Source organism: Liolophura sinensis, chromosome 4, assembly GCF_032854445.1.
Source record: "Liolophura sinensis isolate JHLJ2023 chromosome 4, CUHK_Ljap_v2, whole genome shotgun sequence".
Taxonomy (NCBI): domain Eukaryota; kingdom Metazoa; phylum Mollusca; class Polyplacophora; order Chitonida; family Chitonidae; genus Liolophura; species Liolophura sinensis.
The window spans coordinates 18,993,439-19,009,720 of NC_088298.1; the positions used below are offsets into that span (position 1 = coordinate 18,993,439).

The window sequence follows — 16,282 nt, forward strand, 5'->3', positions numbered from 1 at the left end:
ACCCGTTCGGACAAACTTAGTGACATACATGTATATCTTTAAAGTAGATTAACATAGCTTTTTTTTCAAATTGAGATTGTTGTAAGCACATTTCAAAATATAATACTGCTGATAGTGTTTCTGTTGGAGTCCATTGACATACATCGGCCACAGGCATTTTTTAGCCTATTTACTGAACAAACAATATATAATAACAGTATGAATATAAGTGACAAACATCTTTATCACAAACTTCATTACAGTCTTTGTTATTATGTCATATTTTTTTTTTACTTTGGTAACCAAACTGTATGACACATGTCAGTGACCATGGTAGCATAATCTTCATCGTCGTACTTGCTCGTAACCACAGTGTTGTTGTTGTTTCTGCAGAAGGTAACAGAGGAGATAGAGAAGCACTTGAAGACAGCCGAGATGCTGGGCTTCAAGGGCGACACCAAAGGTCAGAAGGACCAAATCGTAAATGAGCTGGTGCGTGTGCACCAGAGATTCCAGGCCCGTATCCACGAGTACCAGCTCCTTCTCAAAATGACCATCCAGTTCTTCCAAAACCTGCATCAGGTCAGTTTGACCAGTCTCAGAAATAACTGGTTATTTAGGTATAATGTTTTATGCTGCAGTCCCCATACAGTGCCAATAATTCAAAAGATTGTTTGTCATGCCAGTGATTTTTTGACTTGTTTAGGGTCCCCACTTCAAGCAGTAATCCTTCCACATGATGATCGGTAGTGTCCCACAGCCTCATTCCACAATCATTCCACTCACTCACCACAGACAAACCACTGTCAGGCTAGTGGCACACTTTTGGGATGACCTTGGAAAACTTTTCTACACTCTTTAATTTTTGTGTGTGTTTTTTTTCTGAGGAAATTGCAAGAAGCAGAAGGAACCAGTTAACCTGTATTAACTTTATTATAATCAGCCCAGTAGAAACAAGATTTGAGACTGGTTTATAAATAAAAACTGCTTGAAAATAATTTTGGAAAAATGTTTTATTGGCATTGTGAGTGCCTGGCCCAGCATAATGTCCTGATATTTCTTGAAGTGTACTATGTAGGGCCTACATGTACTTACGTGCAACTCTGTTGCATTTTCATTCTGTAGTTTTTTGTGTTCTTCAATTTACTTTGACGTTCTGGTTTTCTCCATAACTCTTCTGTGTTGAAGAATGTAAATCTTCTGTGTTGAAGGTTGATAAGTTGATCGAGAAGACAGAGAAGGAGTACATGTCTGCCCCGCTGCCACAGGAACTTAACCGTGCAGAACAGATGCTTGAAAACCACCACCGTAAAAAGCACGAGGTGGCACAGATGATCAAATTCACAGCCGATGAAGGTGATCAAATCGTCACTCGAGTCCGCCAGCAGGTATGTGCACCAAGAGAGGTAATTGCATTTAGCATCAGTTGTGTCGTCCCTTCTGAGCTAAGAGGAGACATCAGTATTATTATTCAATTTGCAAACTTTTTGAAGAAAACTCAAGGACTAGAGAAGAAACGAAAAATTAAAATTGGATCATTATTTGCTTATTTACATTATACTGGTTTATTATATTTGTTTGTTTACATATTTTCTCATACTGAAAGACTTTTCTCTTTGTATATTATAGCTGTAAATAATTCCTTTTTTTTGTTTGCATTGTAAGGTAAAGCCTTAATAGGTAAACCACTGCACCTTACCCGATACATGTAGCTATCATCTCAAGTCAAACTTTGCATCAAATATTTCTCAGTGCCTGTGTAATTTTGATCTGCCACTGCACACAAAGCAGTTGTTGGTCACATTAGCCATAGCAGACATACGGATCACAACTTGAAGGAAGTCACATTGACCAATCCTGTTTTATTCACCCTTCAGAATGCTGAGGCGGCCGCACAGGATGAGGTACAGAAAGTCCTGAACATGGCCGATGAGTACAAGAAACGCTGGAACAACTCATGGGAGGAGCAAGAAAGACGACTTCAACAGAATCTACAGATCTGTCAGTTCAACTTTGACCTTCGACAGGTAACGGCAATTGCTTAGTTGTATGTAACGATACATGTATGTGCAGTTTGTTCGGTAACATGCCACCCACAGTATACGGATTTGTGTTTTTAAAATGCAAGTGTAATGATTTTACCTCAACAACTTGTGGTAGGTGTCTCTCATATGGAAAATGGTAGAAACAGTAAACTTTTTCTAGTTTTTAAATAAGAAAGAACAAATGCACATTTATTTATTGTAATTGAATTGTAAAACTTCTGGGGAATGTCTCTAGTCCTGATGAAATGTAGACAATAAAACCTTACATTTATATATGCTTTGCACATTTGCTTCCTTTATGAACTTTCTCTTACTTAATGTTGATCTGTCAACTGTTTCCAAGGAAAACATGTAAAACTGGCGAATGTTTTTCACAGATTCACTCAGAGATTGATGAGCTGCATCGACAACTGCAGCTGCGTCATGGTAACTACGGCAACTCGCTTCAAGCTGCCAAAATGACATCACAAGCTTTTAAGCAATATGAGATGACAATAGAGGTGTGTTTTTTTGTGGTTTTTTTTTTCAAATTTCTTTTTGCAAATACTCTACCAAATTAAGGACATTAAGTAATTTAGCACTCCCATGAGTGTCTTTAATTTCTTGTGTGCCTTCAGTGTTAAACATACAAATTTTGTATAATAATTATAATTTTGTGTCTTAGCAGAATGTTTGTGTTAATTTACATAATAGTGCATCAGATTAATTCAGTCAACACCCAAGTCCATGTGCTGAAGAAAAAAATTCTTGAAAGGAAGACTGTTGTTTAAAAGGAAAGCTATCTTACATGATTTAATATTTTATTCAATGTGGGCTTGTTCATAAAGTGTGCATGTATGGTCCAAAGAAAAGTACACTTGTTCTAAGCAAAAATATGATTAGTACAAATGAAAATGTATTTGACCCATAAGAAAATATGCTCGGCCCAGAAGAAAACATATTGTGTCTAGAGGAAAATGTACTTGGCCCATAAGAAAATATGCTTGTCCCAGAAGAGAATGTATTGAGTTCCAAATGAAAATATACTTGGGTCATAAGAAAATATACATGTCCCAGAAGAAGATGTATTTTGTCCAGAGGAAAATGTGCTTGGCCCATAAGAAAATATGCTTGTCCCAGAAGAAAACGTATTGTGTCCCAGAAGAAAATGTACTTGGCCCATAAGAAAATATGCTTGTCCCACAAGAAAATGTATTGTGTCCAGAGGAAAATGTACTTGGCCCATAAGAAAATATGCTCGCCCCAGAAGAAAAAGTATTGTGTCCAGAGGAAAATGTGCTTGGCCCATAAGAAAATGTGCTTGGCCCATAAGAAAATATGCTTGTTCCAGAAGAAAACGTATTGTGCCCAGAGGAAAATGTACTTGGCCCATAAGAAAATATGCTTGTCCCAGAAGAGAATGTATTGAGTTCCAAATGAAAATATACTTGGGTCATAAGAAAATATACATGTCCCAGAAGAAGATGTATTTTGTCCAGAGGAAAATGTACTTGGCCCATAAGAAAATGTGCTTGGCCCATAAGAAAATATGCTTGTCCCAGAAGAAAACGTATTGTGCCCAGAGGAAAACGTGCTTGGCCCATAAGAAAATCTGCTTGTTTCACGGAGAAAACCGTGTTTGGTCCAAAGAAATATGAGTTTAATTTCTTTTTTAGCTCATCGAGAAGAAGATTGAGAATTTCATCGCAACGGCTGAGCTGATGGTGAAGGAACAACACTATGACTCCGCTAACATCCAGCGTGAGATAGATGAGCTCAAGAACAAATGGAGTACATTCCACACCAGTGTGCGAGATTATCGCAAACTGCTGGAGGATTCGGTGACTTACTACCGATTAATCGAGGAGGTAAGGGTTTGGTCACATACGTGGCAGTTGTGACATGTGCGAGATTATCGCAAACTGCTGGAGGATTCGGTGACTTACTACCGATTAATTGAGGAGGTAAGGGTTTGTAGCCGGTCACATATACGTGGCAGTTGTGACATACCTGACAGTTGTGACATGTGCGAGATTATCGCAAACTGCTGGAGGATTTGGTGACTTACTACCGATTAATTGAGGAGGTAAGGGTTTGTAGCTGGTCACATACGTGGCAGTTGTGACATACCTGACAGTTGTGACATGTGCGAGATTATCGCAAACTGCTGGAGGATTCGGTGACTTACTACCGATTAATTGAGGAGGTAAGGGTTTGTAGCTGGTCACATATACGTGGCAGTTGTGACATACCTGACAGTTGTGACATGTGCGAGATTATCGCAAACTGCTGGAGGATTTGGTGACTTACTACCGATTAATTGAGGAGGTAAGGGTTTGTAGCTGGTCACATACGTGGCAGTTGTGACATACCTGACATTTGTGACATGTGACAAGTGTGACATATGACAGTTGTGACATACGTGACAGTTGTGGAATATGTGACAGTTGTAACATCTATGGCATACTTGACAGTGGTGACATACATGAGATTATGTTAATACCATGATTCTGTGTGATTTTTTAGGAGGATTCAATGCAACATAGCATATTTCGGCTAAAGTTTAGCATTTTTCAAGTGATACATTTTCCTTGACTCTGATTGATTTATCCATCTTATAGGGCCAAAAAAGAGTTTTTTGTTAAGTTTTTGTCAACATCAGAGATAAAATTTTAAGGTCTCCGTGTACTTCTAAAGTACAGTTGTACATACCAAGTGTTTGGTGAAATACAGTATGTTGACCTCTGTAAGTACAAGAACAGGTTATCCCTTGTGTTTGTGCTGTGCTTTTGGATGTTAAGTCAACATTGGTAAACTGAAAATAATTCCAGTAGGAAAAATGTATCAAGGTTGTGAGAACTAAAGAATTAAATTTGGAAAAAGTACAAGAAATGAAACTTATTAAAGTTGGACGGAAATCTTTTGAAATGTTGTTCTCTGTTCTCTTCATTGTCTTTCACCCATTAATCTGACCCCAGCCTCGGGTATGGCATTAAAAGCCAAGCACATAAATAAATTAATTGTTTACTTTCTGTTTTGTTTTTTCTTCAGAGTGAAGAATGGACGCAGCAGGGCAACCAGTTACTTTTGCAAGTTGGTCGACAGTTTTCTGAATGCCAGTCGCCAGAGGAAGCCGAAGAAATGCTCCGTAAAGTGAAAAACTTTGTGGAGGCGGGCAAACCCGCCCAGGATGAGAGGCTACAGAAAATCTCTGTCCTGGCTGATAAACTGTATGGTAAGGAGGGCTGTTGTTGTTGTCCTTCAAAATGTTTCTTCCTCATACTGAAAATTAATAGAATGAAGACTGCGTGTAAATGTTAGAGGATGTCACAAACGCTTAATCTTACCATTTTTCTTAAATATTTTTAATATTATTCATTATTCTTATATATTTTGTTTTTTTGGGTTCGGAATACATTGGCATATTAGTTTTGAGTCCCCGGAAAACATGATAGTTGGTTACTTTTCGATAAGAAATTAAATGGTGGATAAAAATGAGTAAATGGATAAAAATTCTGAAATTTAAATTTTCACATTTGACTTCTCCTTACTTTCTTGAAGACATATGATCAAAAGAGAAAACAATATACATTAACTTGATCTGTTATATTGTTGTTGTTGTTGAGCAGGAGACCAAGGCCCTAGCCGTATCCAGCATCTAGTTTTACACTATCAAGAATTACTGAAGTCATTCCGTCTAGCTGACGAAGAGATTGGTACACTGAGAGATAGACTCTCTGGAAAAGACGTAAGTTCTTAAACAGTTTGTCTTGAAATTTATGGGTTGTACAAAGTAGCATTGTTCTGAGTCTGGGTGGAGTCACAGATACAGATAATGTAAGTTAAATTAATAAATGCAATATACAAGTAAAACAAAAGTGGACTAGGGGAGATAACTCCAACTAGTAAGACCAAATAAAGGATTGTGGCAAGTGATAGGGATGTATAGGTAGAGCAACTCTTTGCTCAGTCAGCTCATCAAGTGATCAGTCACTCAGAAATTAGTCTGTTAATATGAGTTTTTATACTCATTATTATCAGTGGATTTGTTCAAAACCTAAGAGTATTATACATGCATTCACATCCAAGAGAAGGACAGTTAAACCACTTCAAATCATGAATTAAGTCAATCATTAATTTGATGAAACTATCACAGGTAAACTGCTTCATTCATTGATTACCTCTGATTGTAATTTTCAACGTAATTGGTCAGCCATAGATTTCTCCAGAAGGACATACTCGATGCATTAATGAATCAGTCATTTGATTGCACATTGGGTCGTGAATATACATTCTTTTCAATACTTGTATTCAAGATTCTGTTCCACAAAGCAGTCATGTGCTCAGTTGATTGTAACTACCATGGCATGATGGTAGTTACAATACAGGTGTAAATCATTCCATGCTAACAACTTAATAGCCAATTATTACTTCTTGAGAACATGTCCCAAGTTTAATTAATCAATAAACCATACCATCAATCCATCAGTCCATCAGTCTATACATAAGTCACTGTTTCTCAGGTACCAATGGAAGTCTCTGACCCGATGGAGCGTAAGGCGAAGTTTGCGGAAGAGGCACCTCGCCCCAAACCCCCGCGAATTCTCCAACATCTGCAGAACGCTGAGGTCCTCGAGGGGACAAAGTAAGTCTGTCTGCTCAGAACATCCCCGTAAAATGAACTCACAAATCTATGTATTGCAATACAGTTTCATGTCATTGAAAGTACTGAAGTTGGAGAACACAACATTGGTTTAAATCCTAATTCCTAATGACATAACATCACATATTGTAGCATACTTTATCTCTATCATGTTTATACCATAACATTAAAGCTTCTCTTTCCAGTAGTCATAAAACATAAATACGTGTATTTGATTCATTTTTGTAAAAAAAAATGAAAATGGAATAAGTACATTTTTTCTACTGCTACATTGTTTTCTAATGATCATGTGATTATTGTAATGGTTTTTATTTTGGAGAGAAACTTTAAAACGCTTCCTCTTTCCATATTTTGCCACAGGTTCACATTTGAATGTCGCATTGAGGTCACACCTCAGCCAGTCGAGGTCAAATGGTTTAAGGACAACCTGCCCTTGAACAGCCCAGACTACGAGACAAAGTTCTTTGATGGTCTTGCGACGCTGACCATCGAGGAAACATTCTCAGAGGACACGGCCCGCTACACATGTCGCTTTAACAACGCAGCCGGGACAGCCGAGTCGTCAGCTCATTTACATGTTAAAGGTTAGAGGTCAACTTCATACTTACATGTGCTTTGAAAACTGCCCTGACACATTTATTTTTATGTCTTTCATACTGGTCAAAGTATGCTGTGTTCTTACTTATACCTATATGACTGCTTTATGTTATTGGTTTTGGTATTAGATGCGGCTTTGCTCAGAATTGTAACATAGCTTGTATTCATCTACTCGAAGCAGTTCTGTATTATTTCTTGTTTGTTATTATTCATTGGTCACGGGTCTTTCGGATGCTTTTCCGGATACACAATATGCTTTTCTTGTTTGTATATGCATTGTAATAAGTCCTGTATCTTTTATTGAAATATCAAAATTTATTTCTTCTCTGTTAGAATCTGTTTATATGCAGATAACATTTTGTATTGAGGGGGAAAAGTGCAGCAAAATTTTATTTTTTTCAGTTGCTTTTAAGGGATATTTTAATTCATTAAGATTGAAATGTATCATGATCATTGCAACAACTAATTTTTCGGAGGTTTATAAATGTATTCATGTGAACATTTTGTATCTAAAATAAAATTTTGGCATTTTAATGCACATTGCCTTTTCCTCCCACTACACAGTTTTCTCTGTGCCTGTGTTTGACAAGAACAGACATCATGAACATAATCTGAGGTTTGAGGTTGTGGGCCTTTGCTTAAAGCTTTCTAATACTTGTTTTCTCTTTCTCTCTTTCTCTTTTTCCTCTCTCAACAACCTCACGCTTACAGAAACCCATCAGCAGATTGTCCCCCCTGATTTCACCAAGAATCTCAAATCAGTCGACGTTATAGAGGGCGCTCCATTTATGTTCGAGTGCCATGTCACTGGCATCCCATCACCTACGATATCTTGGTACAAAGATGAACAAAACATTGACAATTCACCCGATTTTGTGATAACCAAAATAAACGGAACAAATTGCTTGAAGATTCGTTCCGTTGCGCCAAGCCATGGCGCCCGGTACACGTGCCGCGCTGATAATCCAGGAGGGGAGGCGGCGTCAAGCGCCAGGCTTAATGTCATCAGTAAGCTGAATTTTTTTTAGACTTTTTTAAATCGATTTTCTTATTTTACATCGTCATCATATGACTGAAAAATTGCTGAGTACGACGTTAAACCCCAATCACTCACTCTTATTTTACAGGACTAGTTTCACAAATTTTAAAAATTCATCTTTTCTTTAAAGAAATATTCTCATCAGTAAAAGAATTACTGTAAATCTTTAACCTTTTTGCATGTTGGCAAGGTCTGTATTCAAGCATATTCTGAAGGCATTATTCTGTGTGAACTGATAAAATTACACTTTTTGTGAAGCCTTGAAATTGGCCAATCCAACCAAGGTAATTTAGTCTCCAAAATCGACTTAAAACTGTGCATAAATTGCATTGAAATCTGCTCTTTCATTGGCAAAACTTTGAGGAATTATGGCATTGATTTTGATTGAGGCTATACAGTGCCAAAAGGTCGAAGGATTTATAAGAAATGTTATCAAAAAGAAATGGATTAATCAGGCTTTGTGAAATTTGCCCCTGAATTTTCTACATGTACCAACTTTTTAACCAATTATCTGACACAATGTGACAAGACGCAGAATCTCTGGTTAGGTCTACCTTGCTAAACCTTCTTTTTAAATTTGCCATTGCACTGTAGACTGTTCTCTCTGTCTATTTATTTATATACCCTTTTGCTGCATTTTTTTTTTGAGCTTTAAAGCAAATTTATGATATAAAAATGAATAATTTTTAAGGATGTGTTTCAATTTAAGTTTAGTCCAGAATTCATAAAAATGTGCTATGAATATTACCCGTCATGTGCTGGTGTAAGCCTTGCGCATGATATGAAGCTGCTAAGCTAAACTGGTGGTGGTATCTAAAAGTTATCAGTCATGTCAAAACTCTGAAGCAGGCTCTTATTTTGCTTGCTGCTGTTCAAAGTAAAATCTTTTACTTTATAAAACAGAATTATATTATCAGATAACTAAGCAGTGTTCTGTTGAAAGACTTTTTTGTATAGGCAATGAAGGGAAATCATAGCTTTCCCTCGGGTCCTGCCCAGTTTCCTCCCACCCTAATGCTCATTGCCATCTTATAAGTGACGTATTCTTGAGAACGGCGTAAAACACCATTCAAATTAATAAATAAATACATATATTGCTGTAATCAGTTTGGGAGCCAGTTTGTCTGTTTGACCATGTTTTAGCCATTTTGATTGACAACGTCGTATCTCTAGCAAAATATATCTCTTAAACAACTGGATGAGATTTGGTTTAGTTGAGGGTATTGGGAGTTACAAAGCCCTCTAGTTTTATTCTCAAAGTAACATTCAATAAAATATACCGGTACCCTGCCTGATTACTTTACTGTGGTCATGAGTGTCAAACAGCAATGAAAGAAACAAGTAGATACATGCTAATTCATGTACTGCTGTTGTTGTACAGCAATGATAAAGCCCACGATACAGGAGCCATTGAAGGACGTAGCCGTACCGGAGGGTAAAGCTGTTCTCTTACAAGCTCGCTACTCCGGATCACCACAGCCAGACATTCACTGGTACCGTGGCAACGACCGTATCATCCCATCTGCGGTGTTCAAGGTGAGTTTTGACCTTCGACCAATCAGGAATGTTTTCATACATCATTACAGCTGTTTGCATCTACCGTCAAGCTGCATCCTCTTGTTTACGTCCACATCAGACAGTGCTGAAAATCACTTTCTGAAAATTTTGCGAATTTTTGGAATTGTCTTTTATTTTCACCACAATCCACGGGTACAATTTTGCATCTTTACGTAGGCATAAAGGTTTACAAACATATTGATATTACTGGTGGTAAATAAAGCGAGAAGCTGAAGTAGAATGGAAATGTAAATTTAATTAGATTCACCTTGTACAGTACTAGATTATGTAAATGTCTTTCCCATGTATGGTTCTGAAATATAGACTTAACATTAGTGATGATTAGGGCTGTGTTGAAGTAAAACAAACATGCACTCATCTTTTTTTTTTTTTTTTTTTTTTTGCTTTTTTCTTTTATTACAGCAAATTATATAATCACATTGTTGACTAACCTTGACAGTGTTTGATTTCCTGCTAATTTCTGCCTGACAGATAACCACGGAGCCCACGACTACGGTCCTGGAGATCACAGAAGCCTTCCCAGAAGACACTGCTGTGTACACGGTACAGGCCATCAACCCCGCAGGAGAGGCAACGTCATCCTGCCAGGTCAATGTGGAGAGTTTCTACTCGTCCACTGGGTACGTACCTGAAAACTAAAACATGGAGGACAAGTTTGGGAAAATATTTTATTACAAATTATTCACACCATGAAGAAGTAATTTGCATAATCTCTACCTGGTTATGGCTTAAAACACCAGTCAAATACCGGTAAATAAATCTCTGTGGAGGATTTTATGGTTTCATTTGGCCTTGTTTTGTAGTCAATAGTTGAAGTGAATCAGTGGTTGAGTCTTCACTTATATTAAACGAAAATAACAAGTCAGGTAAAAGTCTTAAGAAAAACTTAACAGTAACTTCGAGCTTATCTGCCAGTGGTTTGCTTGTAGTCAGTGTGCATAGTTGAGTATCACTCAGTTTTTGTTGTAAACCCCATAAAGAATTTAAAAGTGAGAAGGCGATAAAATTAGTTTGTATGGTAGTACAAGAAATAACTTGACATCGGTGAAGAACATTCAAAATTACTTTGAAAGATAAAAATTCTTATCTGTAAGCACATGAGGAGTATAAAGTCAAAAATAATATTTAAGAAACTGGCCCTGTCTGAATCTTAAATGAGTTAATGGTTCCTTAATTGCACATGTAGAAGCTAGTTCACGCTGGTTGTTGTTGTTGTTGTTTCTCAGAGAAGACATCTCACAGGGATCCACGGATGTAGAACCTGTGAAGCCGATGTTCATGCAAAAGCTAGCGTTGTCCAAACAAGCCCCAGAGAGGAGCCGTGTCAGACTGGACTGTGTTATCGTTGGACATCCAGAACCAGAGGTCAGTATAACACCAGAACGCCTGACAATACCTAATAAACAGATCCAAGTTACATCGTCTTTCTATGGATTGGTCAGTGGATTTATTCACTATGCCGGCTTAATCTCCGGCTGTACGTGGGAAGTTCTTCCAGCAACCTGTGGATGGTCATGAGTTTCCTCCAGGCTGCGCATGGTTTCCTCCCACCACAATGCTGGTCGCCGTTGTATAAGTAAAACACCAAATACATAAATAAATAAATCAATAAATCAATGTAATCACAAGTGAGAATGCTATATTTTACGTAACTGTAAAATTCAGGGTGAAAAGTTTTCAATTTAGAAGCGAATATTTGCTCAATTCAAACATTCAGAATTGGGCAAAATGAGAGACTTACTGTATTCATAGAGGACTTTCAGGTCAAATATTCAGATTAATCTTGAGCATGAGATGTAAAATTGTCGCTCAGATTCATGTTTCTCCTATCAATGACAACAGCTGATCAAGAAAACCTGAAAATGTTTTTCAAAGATCTGTAGAACTCTCAGATTGAGGTAAAGTGAGTGACTCAGTCATGGATGATGAAAAGGGTGGTTAAATACTCTCAAAAATCCTGAACATGGGGTGTACAAAACTGACACTCAAAAACATGTCTCAGGTCTTAACGACTACAAGGTCAAATTGTTTTTCAGTCTGTAATACACTTATATATACATTAATATTTATGATTTATATTAGTCTCACCTAAAAACATGCCTCGGTTCTTGATGATTACAGGTGATCTGGTACCACAATGGTCAACCGGTCAAGGAGTCCAAAGACATGCAGCTGTTGTTTGAGGGTGACCGCTGTACACTGGTCATCCGAGAGATTCTCCCAGAGGACGCCGGCGAATACAAGTGTGTGGCGCGGAATATCCAGGGCGAGGCGGAGAGTGCCTGTATCTTGCATGTGGAGCGTAAGTGTGATGAGGAGGGCATCATTCTCTGGTGTTTAGCTGCAGTGCTTGTGAACTGCAAAATCACATCATTCTCTGGTTTTTAGCTGCAGTGCTTGTGAACTGCAAATCACATCATTCTCTGGTGTTTAGCTGCAGTGCTTGTGAACTGCAAAATCACATCATTCTCTGGTGTTTAGCTGCAGTGCTTGTGAACTGCAAAATCACATCATTCTCTGGTGTTTAGCTGCAGTGCTTGTGAACTGCAAAATCACATCATTCTCTGGTGTTTAGCTGCAGTGCTTATGAACTGCAAAATCACATCATTCTCTGGTGTTTAGCTGCAGAGCTTGTGAACTGCAAAATCACATCATTCTCTGGTGTTTAGCTGCAGTGCTTGTGAACTGCAAAATCACATCATTCTCTGGTGTTTAGCTGCAGTGCTTGTGAACTGCAAATCACATCATTCTCTGGTGTTTAGCTGCAGTGCTTGTGAACTGGCTCTTTGCTTTACAAACACAACTATACAGAAACAATAACATACTTATTGCAGTGGAGAACAAAATTGCACACTGATTGGGCAGACTTATTTAAGGCAGGTTATTTGTCAGTAGTCAGATGAAGACGCAACATGTAAAACTTACTCATTTGCATTCGCAAGCTGCACTGTTTGCATCTTTCAAAAATCCCTCCACATTGACAAAAAAGAATACAATTCCCATCAAAAGGAAAACAATGAGAAAAATTCATCTCTGGAAAACACAACACAAAGCCTGAATTTTTTGCATTTCTATTCCTAAATTTGTTTCACATTGCATAGTTAAACATGGCTGTGAAGTGAAAGAAAAAAAAAAACTCGTTTAAGTCTTTACATGCAGTAAAATGAAATTTTTTTTTTGTGAAGATAACTTGTCTAACTCTGACAGCTCTTCTTTTCCCTCACAGCTGCCACCGAGCCAAGTGACTTCTCCACCGTGTCATCCCGCCAGCCAATGGTGGCCCCCAAATTCACCAGTCCTCTTCGTGATGCGAATGTGTCTGCGGGACAGCCAGTTTACCATGGAGTGCCGTGTGATTGGTCAACCTAAACCCACAGTACAGTGGTACAAGGACAGCAACAAACTGGAACCTTCACCTGACTTCCAGGTAGTTAATTACAGTCATCACACAGTCATCACTCATTCACTCATTACCTATGTCTTAAATTGTTCACCTGCATTCCAGAAACACACTGTAACTCAGTAAGTAAGGTTTGTGACTCCTTACCAGGAATCAGGGAATAGAAGTTGTAGACTCCTCGGGGGCTCTGTGGCTAAAGGGGCTTGGCATGCCGGGGGGTGGGGGGTGTAATGACCAAAGAGTCATTAAGAGTCACTTAACTCATTAAGAGTTCCAAGTCCAGCTCATACTGCCTTCTTCTCTAACCATACATGGAAAGGTGTTCCAGCAAACTGCGGATGGTCGCCCGGTTTCCTCCCACCATAATGCTGGCTGTCGTCGTATAAGTGAAATATTCTTCAGTACGGCATAAAACACCAAATAAATAAATAAACTGTAGATTCCCCTACTCTCACAGCTCATGAGTGACAATAGACAGTTGACTCCATCTAGTGTTTTTTGAAAACGACTTATGTTTTACCAGTATGACATGCAGTTCACATTTTTGTGATAGTTTGTTAGTAACATACCAAAGGTTAGTGGTTTTACCCCAGACACCCATTCTTTGAAACTGACCACCATCATTAAATTCAGGTGGCATTAAACAAAAATAAATCAGTCAATCGAGTAGTCCATTTGGATGCCCTTGTTAAGTATTTCTGAATTGGATGGATTAAATTATTTAATATGCCTCCTAAATTAGTCAGGTTTATCTTACTAATTTATAACTACTGACTTTTTTAGGTGGAAGTTGCGGGTGATCTGCACACCTTAACGATACCTGAGGTGTTTGAGGAAGATGCAGGCACGTACACCGTTCAGGCCAGCAACCCAGCGGGTGAGGCCAAATCTCTTGCCAAACTCAACGTCCATACCGTTTCTGAGACAACCAGAATCCGGCGAACAGTTAAACAAACAACAATTATCCGCAAGGAGGAAATCGCTCACGAACCGCCAGAGTTCAAGAAACTGTTCCAGGATGTGCGCGTGAAGCTAGGAGAACCTGCAACATTCGAGTGTATTGTGACAGGCAACCCCAGACCAAAGGTATGCCATAACAGATAACTGTGCAGGCTGAATGTTGTCAGTGGCTCACCATTAGCTCACTGCTAGCCCACCTTTAGCTCACTGCTAGCCCACTTTTAGCTCACTGCTAGCCCACCTTTAGCAGGCTCCTCCAGCATTCAACTATCATGCACCAACTATAAAGAGCTATTTTGTGCTATCAGCAAACATCAGTCCCATTATTTGTAATTGGTATATCTTCTGTATATAGAAGATGAAATTCAGGCTCTGTCCGCTTTCCTCCCTTCGTAATCCTGGCTGCTGTTGTATAGGTGAAATAGTCTTGAATACGGCGTAAAACAGCAATGAAATAAATGAATGAATAGAAGGTAAAGTCGTACAGTTTCATGCACTAACCATGATCTTGGTATTCATTGGATCTTGATGGGTTGATCTCCTTAAACGTACTTACAATACTCATTACTTCCCATTTAGGTCATACCAACACCAAAGGGGATTTATTTAATCCACCATTAAACTGAATTACAAGGGGAAAATCTCATAACATACAGCTTTCAAATTTTGCCTGATTTTATACTATTAGATGTTCTTTGCCGTGATATGGATTAGAAAATTACAGAAATGATGAAAACACATAACTATTCATTCTCTCGTTCATTCACTCTGCCTAGGTGTCATGGCTGATGAATGGACAGCCAGTTACCTCCCCTAACCAGCAAGTGAGGACAGAGGGCGACACTCACAGACTACATATCCCACAAGCCACTCCTCAGGACGCTGGCAGGTTTGCCGTCATGGCAGAAAATCCATCAGGAAAAGCAACTTGTTCTGCCCGTCTGGAGGTTGAACAACCTGTTGTGCCTCAGAAATCCCCGAGGATTGATTCACAGCCTGAGCCAATGTTTACTGATCAGACGCTTTCTGGATATGATTCCGAGACGTACGGAAATTTACCTGTGTTTTTTTTGTCAGAAGTATCTAAATTCTGTCACTTAATGAAAGTGAATGTTTATGACAGTAAACATGTTTTAGAATATTGTTTGTGATTTTTGGAAAGATGTGTTTATGTAAAGATTAAATAAATGGCAACATTTAGTTGCTGACGATGACATTTATTTGTGATGGGGAGTGGGGGAGGGGGTCGGGAAACTAAAAAAAGTCTTTCATCAGTCTGGTATTTAAGACATTTTTATCTTTAGCTCTTTTCTTGCGTTCAATACTTTACTTTGCTGAACGTTATTTACAGTGATCAGAAATGTTGGAATGGACATATTTCACTTAAATTTATGCTTTGAGTAATCAGTTTTTCAAATCATGCCCACAGTAAATAGCTGTGGACATTATTTGACTACACAACTTGGAGGGAGGGGGGCTAGTATCCTATTATGTAGACAAAAAAGCATGTCTAGAATACAGTGGAATTTTTGTTTGTTTTTTTAGCATTCGTACTGTGACCCGTCAAGAGACAAAGATCAGTCGCACAGTCAAGCGTACTCAGGACCAGGCCTGGTCTTCTGATGATGCGCTCCACTCCACCACAATCACCACAGACATCCCCCCAAAGTTCCAGATCATCGGCGGGCCTCAGCCATTACATGAGAGATACGCCACCGAGTTTACGAGGGACATCCCCACGCAGTTTCAGCAGGTTGATCTCACCATTGAAGTACCGATCCCGCCCAAGTTCCTCCAGGCTCTGAAGAGCATAACTGCCATGGAGGGGACCAAAGTTACGTTTGAAGGTGTTGTAACTGGTGAGTCCAGCGGTTTGCAGGTGAATTCTGGGAAATATACAGGTTCAAAGATTTCCTTTTTCAGTCCGTTAAATGCCAAAATATGTAAATACAGACATAAATACAGAGACTGACTTCTCTGACATTTACTTTGAACATTGGTCAGAGAAGTTCTTTCCAAAAGTACTAATATTTTTTTTATTA

At 38.6% G+C, this 16,282-nt stretch overlaps 1 protein-coding gene across 2 annotated transcripts in view; it reads left to right on the forward strand.

Annotated features, from left to right (window-relative positions):
- Positions 1-14,200, forward strand: part of LOC135464713 (coiled-coil domain-containing protein 141-like) — a 38,632-nt gene extending 24,432 nt beyond the window's left edge. For both annotated transcript variants that reach the window (XM_064742226.1, XM_064742225.1), the window contains exons 15-30: positions 373-561; positions 1,191-1,367; positions 1,857-2,006; positions 2,402-2,524; positions 3,680-3,871; positions 5,055-5,238; positions 5,633-5,751; positions 6,527-6,648; positions 7,027-7,250; positions 7,975-8,271; positions 9,684-9,838; positions 10,352-10,500; positions 11,107-11,245; positions 12,002-12,182; positions 13,107-13,307; positions 14,064-14,200. In XM_064742226.1, the coding sequence (XP_064598296.1) occupies positions 373-561; positions 1,191-1,367; positions 1,857-2,006; positions 2,402-2,524; positions 3,680-3,871; positions 5,055-5,238; positions 5,633-5,751; positions 6,527-6,648; positions 7,027-7,250; positions 7,975-8,271; positions 9,684-9,838; positions 10,352-10,500; positions 11,107-11,245; positions 12,002-12,182; positions 13,107-13,249 (2,544 nt within the window). In that variant the 3' untranslated portion in view covers positions 13,250-13,307; positions 14,064-14,200. The remainder of the gene's footprint in view (positions 1-372; positions 562-1,190; positions 1,368-1,856; positions 2,007-2,401; positions 2,525-3,679; positions 3,872-5,054; positions 5,239-5,632; positions 5,752-6,526; positions 6,649-7,026; positions 7,251-7,974; positions 8,272-9,683; positions 9,839-10,351; positions 10,501-11,106; positions 11,246-12,001; positions 12,183-13,106; positions 13,308-14,063) is intronic.
- The last annotated feature ends 2,082 nt before the right edge of the window (positions 14,201-16,282 follow it).